Source organism: Brassica rapa, chromosome A10, assembly GCF_000309985.2.
Source record: "Brassica rapa cultivar Chiifu-401-42 chromosome A10, CAAS_Brap_v3.01, whole genome shotgun sequence".
Taxonomy (NCBI): domain Eukaryota; kingdom Viridiplantae; phylum Streptophyta; class Magnoliopsida; order Brassicales; family Brassicaceae; genus Brassica; species Brassica rapa.
In genome coordinates this window covers 13,943,721-13,956,226 of record NC_024804.2, presented here as the reverse complement: position 1 = coordinate 13,956,226, position 12,506 = coordinate 13,943,721, and the positions used below count along the sequence as shown (strand labels likewise).

Below are 12,506 nucleotides of genomic sequence, written 5' to 3'. Positions count from 1 at the left end.
AAATAAGAATTTATAATCATACGGTTCTATGATCGTTCATATCGTTTTATAACAAAATATTTAAATCATCGATAACAAAATTTTCAATCTGAAATCTTTAATAAGTTTATAATTTATAAATGTTCTTGAAAATTCATTGAAAGTTTTAATATTAAAATATTTATGTAATCTTATGGTATATAGTGTTTAATATATATATATATATATATATATATATATATATATATATATATTTATTTTATTATTAAATGATATTTTTTACTCATATGGTTTTAAAATCATGTGTATCTTCTTATAATAAAAATGTTAAACCATTGATCATTAATTTTTAACATAATAATTTTAATAGTTTTAGTCACTTATTGTCGTTTTTAAAAATTCAAAATATAACATATACGAAAAAATCTAAATTTTATTTTTATAGCTAATTTGATTGTTTAATTTATTTTAATAATATAAAATTAAACAAAAAATGATGGAGGAGATATATATTGTTGTCAAATCTTTATTATTAAACTCATTAATTGTCATATATATATTAGTCATTTATGGTAATTCCGTAGGTTTTATTTAAGGAAAGAAAATATCATATCATATCATTATATCATATAGTTTGACCAACTTATGTATCTAACAACATATAAAAATCCAATGTGGACCTATTTATTTTTCAATTGAATGTAATTGACTACCTAATTGAGTGACACCTATGCATTGGGGCCTCTTTTAATTAATACAAAATTGAGGTTACATCTTTTCAAATGTTCCTCAATTAATATATAAGGGATAGGCTGGAGCCAAATAATTAAGTCCAAAGCAGATGGTAATCAATACTATTAAAACAGAAGGCCCTTTTTTGAGGTGTCTTTCTGCTTTGTAAATATTTACGGAACCATGCCATTGGATTATTTAAAACCTATGATTTTTATTAAATACCATATTTTACGAAAAGTCTTTTAATTAACTATCTCATTATTTTGTTGAATCTTTCTCCGCGTGTAGTTAATTTACCGGATTCGTAGGCAAGATATTTTGGTTTATTGGTGATATAATGGATCTTGAGGAGATGTGATTTTTCCAGGCGACTCGGGATCTTACGGAAACTAAAGGGAGGCAAAGGACTGAAGGAGAAGAAGACAGAGATCCTGAATTGCGATGTGAGATTATGGGAAAATTTCTGAAAAATTATATGAGAAAAGTAGAGATGTGTAGATATTGGAGAGTGGATTCGGGAAAGTATCAAAGGTTCGTATTTATCGTACGTCAAATTAAAAGTCTACAGGACTCAATCAAGGGTTGATTCCACAGATCCGGCTAACGATATCATTAACCGATTTGGGTTCTTAGGAGATAGTAGAAAATCGGAGGAATTTTATTGTAGACTTTGGGAATGTGAAAGGATGGTATTATGGTCTTACGGTTTTATATTTTGGAACATGGACATGATTCGTATAGGTCCGCACAGGAAAAGTATAATTTTGAGAATATATGATGTTATTCTTAGAAAGCTTTCTTCTTCTTTGTTGTTACTTTGGATGTGTGCTCTTTTGGTGTCATTATGGACTATATTTGTAACATTAAGTATAAATGTATGGAATTGAAAGTCTGATCGTTCTTTTTACGTATTGTATCACCAGATTTTGAATCGGTTTTCATGAAAGTCTGAGTGGTTTCAGGGTCACGTCAATCTCTGTTATATACTCTGGTATATCAGTGTATGGAGTATGGACAGATGATTATTGTAATGGAGGTAGAATTGTATTAAGCTATTCCAAGTCATCTCTTTTGGCCAAGAAAATGGTGCAAATGGGTTCACATGTTTTGAGATTTATCAATGCTCATACCTAAGAAGTGTTTGGGTTTTTAATTTTGCAGGAGGTTGTGATTATATCAGGATAAGATGCCAAAGTAGTTCATGTCAGTCTTTTGTTTCTTTGGTTGCAGGAGAATCCAAACAGTCTTTTGTTTCTTTGGTTGCAGGAGAATCCAAACAGGGACACAAAAAACATTATATCAAGGAACTTGATTTTGCAAAACAAAGATCTATAAGGATATAGGAGATTTAATTGGTTTTCATATATGGTTTAAATGGTTTTGGAGTGGTCCCAGATTTAAAGAGACATTGTTATCACATGTGTACATTGCGGTTGATTTAACAATGGTTAATAATATGATTTTATGGTTTTTCTTCAATACTGCGAAGAAATCGAACAAGATTTTATGTTTTCAGGAATTAAAGATTCATATGATTCATTAGAGTTTGGATTTGAGACATAACTAACTATATAACAATTATTCAAGTTTATTTGAAAATTAAATAAAACAACTTTTTATTTACTTTTTTTTTTGATAACTTTGGTGTGATCCCAAAAATTTTCTAGGCCCAAAGACTAAGCACTAAGAGGCACATAGAAATCCGGATTTTTTTGCCATGGGTAGCCAAAGAAATCAAACCCAGAGAGAAAACTCCAGCTATGAATCCCCTTACCACTACGCCAAAACCATTTAATTTTTTATTTACTATGTATGATGCTTGCATTGGATCATCCTACATGTATTTTGTCCGCAACTTAAATAAAACACCTTTTTATTTACTACCTAAGATGCTTACATTGGACCATCCTATAAAATAGCTTATTTTTGTTATTTACTACATGTATTTATATAAAATATTTTTAAAAAAATTATCATACTTTGACATTTAGTCTTCTAAATATTTATATTTTATTTTATGAATCCCTATATAACATTAAAAAAACTTACTATAAAACATGTTTGATTCTTTTTTATATAATACTATGTGTTTTACCCGTACATGCGGACATAATCTTAATTTTAAAATTTTATAGTAGAAAAATATTATTTCTAGATAATAACACAATATATAAGAATTATCTTAGTTTTTTAATATGTTTTTATTTTAACAATTTTTCATTAGAAATTGTTTTGCTTTGATTAATATTAAATTTTAAATTGGATTATATCTTAATTTTTTTTAACTATTATAGTAGAAAATATTATTTTGAGATAGCAACACAATATATATAAGAATTATCTTATTTTTATTAAAAATATATGTTTTCATTTTGACAATTTTATCATATTAATTTACAGTTATCTAATATAACATATAAAATATAATATTATTAACATGAAATTTGTTTTAATTATATATATATATATTCATTAAGTGTATAAACGATATTAACCACTTTAACTTTTAACGTGAGAGCTCAGTTGCAAAAAATTACTTAGCAAATAATAGTATAGTATTCATTAAGAGTATAAACGATATTAACCGCTTTAACTTTTAACGTGAGAGTTCCGTTGCGAAAAATTACTTCGCAAATAATAGTATAGATTCATTAAGGGTATAAACGATATTAACCGCTTTAACTTTTAACGTGAGAGCTCCGTTGCGAAAAATTACTTACTTTTTTAACTTTTATAGTAGAAAATATTATTTCCAGATAGCAACACAATATATATAGAATTATCTTATTTTTATTAAAATATATGTTTTTATTTTGACAATTTTCTCTTATTAATTTACAGTTATCTAATATAACATAAAATATAATATTATTAACATGAAATTCGTTTTAATTATATATATATATATATATTCATTAAAAGTATAAACAATATTAACTGCTTTAAGTTTTAATGTGAGAGCTCAGTTGCGAAAAATTACTTCGCAAATAACAATATAGATGATACCATGCACCTGAAATATCAACATATTTGTGCAAACTTAATATTTTATTAATCATAATTCCATCATTATATTTACCTTTTTAAAATATTATCTAAAATATTCGATATTCTATCAAAACTTTTACCAGGTTACCAAGCAAAAAAAGATAAAATAGCCAAACTGAACTAAACCAAAATTTATAAGTAATCAAATGGTTCTTATATTTTTAGACTGAAAAATCAAAAACCACAACTAAACCAAAACAAAAAAAAAACTGGAATTGAACTGAAAATAGAACGTCAATGTCTAAATATATTAGTATACAAAAAATGGGTTAATAAATTATCAATAAAAGACATTCCCACGCTTTAAAAGCACGGGTCAAAATCTAGTTTAGTATTATATGTAAACTGAAAGTATATTGCAAATGACTAAAAGTTATTATTTCACCATTTGTATATATATCTTTCTCCGCACCTTATTATCCTTTCTCTTTCACTCCAATTTTATAGAAAATCCAGATTATTGTTCCTTAAATCATTAAAATCCGATGGAACGTTTAATAAGAAATTTTGAATTCTTCTAACTCACCAGAATTTTCGATTATATCGCATTAATAAACCCTATTATCTCGACATTCGATTTCATAAAACTTTAATTGGTGATAATGGTGAAAGTGAAATTATGGAAAAAAACATATGAGGAATGGCACTGTGAACAAAAATATGTTAAGTTTTTTGGGTATGATGTTGCGATCCCACAGAAGTTACGTCAAGAAGTGAAATCAAGTTTGCATTATTACATAGTTGGTAATAGAAAACAGCGACAAGAAAAATGTAAATGTAAGTTTTTGGACAAGAAGCCCAAGCTGCGACACTAGCGAGAGCTAGCCATATAATCCCTTAAGTCCTCTTTTTACTTGGGAGGACGAAAATAAGGATAGGCTGTGAAGAAAGCTTGGAACATGGTAAGCGCAAGAAGTATCAAAGCAGCACAAGATGATAGACATGCCCACGGACTTTTGAAATATGTGTACTTGAATCCTGCCCATTGTACGTGGCATCCTTGTGAAGTGTGCTCGTTCACCCCCTCGAACACATTTGACAAAAAACTCTTTGATATGGAAAACGCAACGTTTTTGCCAGTGTTCTTGAAGAACAAAGATACTTGTTCTCCAGTCCCAAAGTAGTTCTCTATGATCCCTTTCTCGCTTAAGAACGTTGCATCCTCTTCAGTGTTTATGAGGCATCCCATGAAAGTAACATAGCTTGTCATTTCGGTTGAGCATCTCATACTAAACTGCTCAAAGGCCACACAGTTGATCAAAAGAGAGGTGAAAAAGTCATCAAATGTTAGTTTTGGTATTTCAAGAACACCGCTCTTTAAAGTTATGTCAAGAGGTGTCTCAAATTTTCCTTTTTGCTTAAATTGTAGTCCTCGGAGCTGAAGTTTTTTAGCTGAGCCAATCAGACTTGGTATCTCCGCTTGAACATTCTTTTTGGTATGACGACTCAATATACTGAAACATGTGTTTTCACTTGAACAACAAAATATATTGTTGTATATTTCTTCTTCTGTTTGCTGCGTTTGATTAGGTATAAAAGTTTTGCGGATGAGATCTAAAAGATGGCTTGCATCAAGATTCTTTCTTTCTTCCCAAAATTCTTTTGGCCTTCTTATTGAGTAGCTAAAGAATGCAAAGATCATCTCGTTTAGGTTAGATGAAGGAAATAACCTTGACGTCTTAAGGATATCTTGAAGAACAAAAAATGGAACCTGATTTTCAAGGAGGAGTAGATCACTTCTAACGGTTGGTAGAATCCACCTCAACGTGAAAATAGGGTAATTTATTCGCCAAGTACTCTTCTTTGAAACTACAATGAGCAACGTGAGGATGAAGCAACCGTCAAGAACCATCATATCAATCAGCTTTTCTCGATCAAACTTTAGATCCTCGGAGTATGAACCTCTGATCCTCTCTTCCATCACGGATACTGCTTCCCGTAAATGCGTCATATGCACATCCTTTTGATTTGTCTTGGACAAAAAGAAAGCAAGATATCTTTGTTTGTGCTCCTGGATCATCTGAAGATGATCTTTATCAACTTCACCATCACAATGGTGGTAAGGACCGATTGAGACAATCTTCGGTTTGTAGGCTGTTTCATTGGCTTGGAAGAGAGTGTGAGGGACTCTGAAAATGCAACAAGATTGACCACCGGCTGATTTCTTCAGACGTTTGGGGGAATATATAGGGTTCTCATTTTGTATGATGCAGCAAGAGGAATCGTCTTCTGTCCCGGATATTGTTGTGCGTCTTCCAGTGGTTTGGCTAGAAGAATTCATGTCTATCTAGTTTTTGATTTTTTTTTCCTTGACAAGAAAATGTTAAATGGTATGGTATATAGTTGTACATTAAGACGAAAATATAACCCTTTTTTTTTGTCGCCAGACGAAAATATAACTTTATTGTAATACTATGACTTTATACCTACATTTTTTTTGACATCGACTTAAATATATATTCCAACAATACAGCATGCAAACTGACGTTCAAATTAAAAAAAAGTCAGCAAAGTCTAAACATTCCTTATGATCAAAATTTTAAATTATCACAAATTTGAAACGAATTATATATGCACCTATGTCATAACTAATTAACTAGGATTAGAATTTATACAAGAATTTTTCAGCGTAGTTTGTGATTAAGTTAAATACTGATGCAAAACCCAAAACCAGTTCCAAAATGATTAAATTTAACCAAACTTATAAAAGGTATTTTGTCAGGAGATAACTACGACGTGATCGATTCGTCTAGGTTATTTATTAGCTTTCAATTCTTTTTCTTTTGGTTACTAGAGGCAGCTTCTTCAGAAGATTCCTATTGAAAATATATGGTAGGATACTCATCCTATACTTCTTTGAAGACAAAAGTCCAAAAGAAAGAGATATAAATCAATAGAGAAGTATAACTTCATTGGAGTAAAGTGAGAGACATAATACAATAAAGTTTAAGAGCCAAAACAACTAAAACTAAATTTTCATTAAAAAAAGAGAGCTAAAAACCAGTAGAGAAGTATAACTTATTATTTTTTGATTAGTCTCTAAACTCAATTATAGATTTTAGACTTCAACATATAAGACTCGAGAGGATCATACCACTTTATTTATTAGATAGATAACAATCCTCAGATTTAATATTTCTTCTTCTTAAAAAAAATATTTCTTTTTCTAATCTGTTTCTTTTTTTTAATAAAGAATCTTCATCAAATCTGTTTATTGCAGCTATTTTGATTTTATTAACGGCATGGATAACGGCATTGGGTTGGTTCAAACATCGACGTCATTAAGTTGCATCCTCCTCATCGTGGAATCTTACATGGGTCTTGATATTTTGCTAACCCTGAGTAAAAAATCTTATAATATTCCATCTATTTTATAAATAATACTAGTATTTTGAATTTTGCATATTTTGTTCATATTAGTTCGCAGTATTAACTATTTGCAATACTTTGTTGTTATATTTATATTAGTGTATGCATTATGCATACTATTAAATATAAGTTCAGGTCCAAAAATTAATACTAAATTAGGCAAAAAAATCAAAATTAAAATTTATTAGTTTATTGGTTAGCGTTCTTTAAAGGTTCAGCTCTATCCAGTTGGTTGTAATTAATTGTATTGTTTGGTTCTTGCGAGCAAGTCTAATAAGATCGTTCCAGTGTAGTCTAGTCAAGCCCAGTTTTTGGCGTAGTTGAAAGCTTGGTACGCTAAACTTTCTCTATCGGATTGATTCACTCATGAGATTAGTCGGACGACTCTGACCCAGGATTAATTACTATAAGAAAGATTTATAATAAAATGCATTTATAGTGTAAGTATATCATGCACTATGACTAAATTTCTAGATAACGTTCATAAATAAAATCTACACCTAAAGATAATATTATAACATTTTTTTTACAACAATAACTAAAACTATGTAGACGTTCAGAAATAAAATCCACCGATTCGGATTATTATTTCCTATTCTTAAGAGATTTTTAAACACTAATTAGAGTTTAATTATGCACATTTAATGCGTCTGCAAAACCAAATTTAGCAAATACAAAATAAAATTCCATATAAGGCTTCACTCACAAATATTAAATTTTTAGAGTAGTCTTTTTGCCTACATATAGTACTCTATGTTCATTTATGTATAACTCTGCGCACATCGTACCATAGTTAACAACTATATAGTATTATATTTCTAGACCAGGTCTGCATTATTTACGATTTGTAATGCTACTTTCTTTGTGCGGACAAACAAATGTAGGGAAAGAGTTGTTGGAAAGAGAAGTGAACGTGACTCTCTTTTGACTGATAACAAGATCTCCACCATATCCACGTTTTATGTCCCCATATGTCTCATTTCCGTTCGTTGTCAGTACTCAATAGACGCCTTTTTAAGAAAACGAGAGAAACATAGCTAGACGCAAATCTAAGAAAATACAACATAAAGAGCGAATTGTTCACCAAATGGGGCGTTGTTTGAAATTATACAGTAGAAATAGTCATATAGGCATGGCTTGCCGGTCGAGGAATGACTCAATGAAGTCTGGAATTACGTTCCTTCCTAGGACTGTAAACCGCAGCAGGAAAGGGGATTTTGCTAAGAGCTGACTGTTGAAGATCTAAAAGTGATAAAATTTGGACTGAAAAAAATAACATTTGATAAGACTTGCTAACGTTGGAATGGAGAATTCATATATATTACATCAAACCTTTTCCCTTAGGAAAAATTTGTTTTTAATGCTTAGTCAAGTTGTTATTTATCTAATTTTCAAAATTGTATTACGTGGTCATGCAGCTAGTATAATTTCCATTTACGTATTTGGCTGCAGAAGTAAAAGAAAAAAACAAAAAGATAAATTATAGGATGACGATGAAGGAAGTTTCTTTTGATCGAGCAAGTCAGCCAAAAACTAACATTGACTTGGCGATATTACACCCCAAAGTTGGCTAAACTTTGTTTTATTTTTATTTCCTGGTTTGGTGGATATATGTATTACACTTTGTCTCTAGCAAATGATTTTGTTACAACAACCCACTTCAAATATTCTACTCATGCTCGATAAAATCATAGAAACTATTCAATAACATACATACGCGTAGTTCTCATTATTTCTCGTAAAAGGAGATTCTTTAGCTGAATTTTTTTTAGTGAACTCCAAAGTCAAACAAACCATAACGATCCCACGAGTCCAAGTTGTTCAATAGCAGATCTGAATCAAACATGTCAGTTTCACTGACAGATGACAACGGAGGAGTATAAGAACTTGATAGTGATGACTGATTCTCTTCCATCACATGTTGACAATCTTTATCATCACCGGTTATCTCACGGTACTGGTCCGTGCAGGTTTCCTCTTTGATGATTGATTCTTCATGCTTAGCCGATAAAGAAAAACCGGTCGAGTGACTTCCCTTCTCCTGATCAAGTTCTTTCCCGAATCGTATAATCCGGGAACTTCCCGCATCATCTACCTGATCTTCAACCGCAGTGAAAACAGCATCATGATTATGGTTAATCTTGCAAATGTGGTGGCCAAAGTAAGTGGTTCGGTACACCGGAGGGTTTTCTTTGATCTGCTGTTCATGCTTTCTTGCTCCACAGTCATGATCTATGTTGTAAGAACATCTATAGTAGCTCCTGTATTAACATTAATACATACTCCTATTAGTATCACTGATCAAATTTGATTAGACTATTTATAATATTACCTTTCGTATTTAGAGTTTTTTATAGACTTTTGGCCGTATTTCCTCCAAAGAAACCCGTCGTAGTAGGGATCCGGTGAATCGTCCCTCCAGTTCTTAGTTGAATTTGTACTATTAATCTTTCTGAAAAATATGATGGAATCAAAATATTAGCATACATTCACATATTCCATTGATTAGCTAATCACACATTAATCTATGTGTTGACATCATGTGTATAATTAAAAAAATAACAAGATATATAAAAAGTTTAGTTTACTTTGAACCATTTTTTTAGCAAGGAAACATTCAAGGGATAATTGTTAATAATCAATACCTTCTCTTGGAGTGGGGAAGAGGAGGAGAAGAATCCATTGAAGATAATTCAGAAACCTGATCATCCTCCGATTTTGGTTGATCAGATAAGATTGAGATGGCGTTGGAAAAACAATGGACGATGGATTTAGCAAGATCATAGCTTGAAACCGATCTGTCATCAGCCATTGGATCCTCTAGCCGGAGCTTCAAACGCTTGGCACAGCTATGTCCATAAAGGATAGCTTGCACCACCTTTTCGTGGGGGGAATTCATTTTCAAAGAGTAGTGTGCTTTGTGTGTGCCTAAGTTTCTTAGCCGTTTTCTTTCTCTCAAGTTTCTTTTCGATACTATAATATCTGAATGGATAGGGAGATCACACACATATATATATAGGGCAAGTGAAAAGTGGTGCAAACACGTTAGCAGACGAGGGCATGAGGAATAAAAATTTGATAAGAAAGTGTTAGGAAAGTACAACATGTTATATAGTTAAACTATATATATACGCAATAATTATAAACCGTATATATTACGTATATGTTACACATATCCTAGGGTGTATTTTAGTATAAAATAGTAAAATAAAAATTAGGATTTAGGACATGTGCTCGGCTCCACCAGGTAGTTGCTTTTTTGTCTTTAGCAGACACCGATTGTGGGAGTACTAGATTAGGGGAAAATATAAAGGAAATTTAGGTGTTGACTTTAGCATATGATCTGTCATGTAATAGAAACCAACGTTTCGTTTTATATAATCTTCCATTTTATTATACTAATCTACGCGGTTCAGTTATCATTACAAAAATATTGTTTTTGGCTAAGTTTAAGAGAAAAATTAATGGCTAGTCATGTGTGGAGGACAGAAGGAATCTACCAAAAAGATGTGTGTTTAATAGACGGTCGGATAGGTTAGAGAGACTCAGAGTTATGCTTTTCCTGAAATTTATGAATACCAACATTGTTTAGTTATGGACAGTTCTCATAAAAGACACTAAATAAGATTTTTACCAAAATAGCATACAAGAAAAAAAAAAGTGACTAAAAAAGATTTCACTAAAAAGATAAAAGACAATTTTGTTCTAACTTTATAAATATATAAATATAAATAATTATTTTAATAAATAATAATAAATAAAAAAATTGTATTTTCAAAAATACGTTTTTCAATTCGAACTTTTGATTTATTTTCAATATTTTATTTTTAAATCAAAAAATTATTTTCGAAACTATTTTTAAACTTATTATTGAAAATTTTAAATATTTTTTTTAAACGCATCTCCCCAACCAAAATATCGTCCTTCAAATTTAATTCTTAAATCTAGATTAGTTAATCATGAAAATATAAACGTATTTTCTTTTTTTAATAAAACACATTGGTTATTTTGACTATTGTGTCTTATATTTATGATAAAAACATTTTTAGTGTTATCGTAGAGAATTTATCTTTAGTTATTTGTTCAAATTAAATTTATATAAATCCTATACTGTTTGAACTTTATCTTCTAGTTTCTATTCTGGTTGATATTACAAAATCCAAAAAATAAGCTGTTCAGCGGGAATTGTTTGTGAGAACAAGATAAAAGTTAAAAGGAGCAAGAGGGATGCTACAAACCTACAACAGAGACTATATAGCCTATAGGAGAGGAACTATAGAGCCATGGTTGAAAACTTTTGAGATAGGATTCCATCGATAGATCATTCCCTTGCATCCGGTAATGAGAATCCAACTTTACATGTATAGTTTCTCAACAAAAACAACTTTACTGAACAGACCGTGCTTAGAACATCTCCAAAAAAAACTCTATAATTCTAAATATAGAGTTTTTTGCTCTCCAAAAAGAATCTTCAAAATTTCAAATTTGAAGTTTTGAAGAGTGAAACTCCAAATATAGAGTTTCACTTTTCAAAACTTCAAATTTGAAGTTTCATCTTTTTATTTGCATTTTGGTCCTTACAATTATAAATCATATTTATAATTCTTAAATATTTTTATGTTTATTGTTTTAATCCTTAAAACTTTTATATCTCATAAATATTTCAAATTTGTTTTATAAATTTAAGTTTTACACATGAAATTAAATAAAAAAAATTAAAACAAGATTTATAATATTTTAAAACTAGAATTAAACAACAAAAATATTACAAAAAACCATAATAAAAACTTATTAAAAATACACATGAAGACATAATTATTACTCAAATTTAAATATTATAACAACACTAATAGTATGGTAAATTTGCTCCGGAACCTCCAAAATCTCCAAAAATTGTCCAAACAAATTTTGTGTAACCGAAGATGATTGTTGTTGTTGCTCTTGACGCATTTTTCATATGATTCTTTCTTGTTCAGATCGAATATATTCACGAATATTAACATCATCGATAGAAGCTAAGTTTTTTAGCAATATTTTATTTTCCTCTTTTACTTCTTTAAAAGCTAACTTTTTTGCTTCATTTTGCAGTCGTAATTCAATCATCTCATGACCTTTTTCCCTACTTGTTGTACTTTCGTTTAAAAAGATCAAAGATTTTTTCTTTTGATGATATCAAACTATCAGCAGCCATATTATGAGGATATCTGATTTTAACAATTTTTGGCTCGTAATCTACAAATAAAAAATAAAGAGAATCATTTCTTACTTCGAAATGCACTAGTTGATCATATATAGGAGCATTATGAAAATAATTTTATGGAATAATGTAATATTTACTTGCAGTTTAATATTTAATTATGTACTTTTATTTATAA

The 12,506-nt window shown here is 29.9% G+C and overlaps 2 protein-coding genes across 2 annotated transcripts; both read right to left on the bottom strand.

Annotated features, from left to right (window-relative positions):
* Positions 1 to 1,669: 1,669 nt before the first annotated feature.
* Positions 1,670 to 6,097, bottom strand: LOC103846183 (UPF0481 protein At3g47200). Its single transcript, XM_009123089.3, has one exon. The coding sequence runs from the start codon at positions 6,041 to 6,043 to the stop codon at positions 4,613 to 4,615; it is 1,431 nt and encodes a 476-aa protein (XP_009121337.1). The 5' UTR covers positions 6,044 to 6,097; the 3' UTR covers positions 1,670 to 4,612.
* Positions 6,049 to 11,697, bottom strand: LOC103845532 (probable WRKY transcription factor 38). The gene is made up of 3 exons (XM_009122400.3): positions 9,777 to 11,697; positions 9,464 to 9,583; positions 6,049 to 9,392 (listed from the first exon to the last, which is right to left on the bottom strand). Exons 1-3 carry the CDS (start codon positions 10,235 to 10,237, stop codon positions 8,900 to 8,902), a joined length of 1,074 nt encoding a protein of 357 aa, XP_009120648.2. The 5' UTR covers positions 10,238 to 11,697; the 3' UTR covers positions 6,049 to 8,899.
* Positions 11,698 to 12,506: the final 809 nt, after the last annotated feature.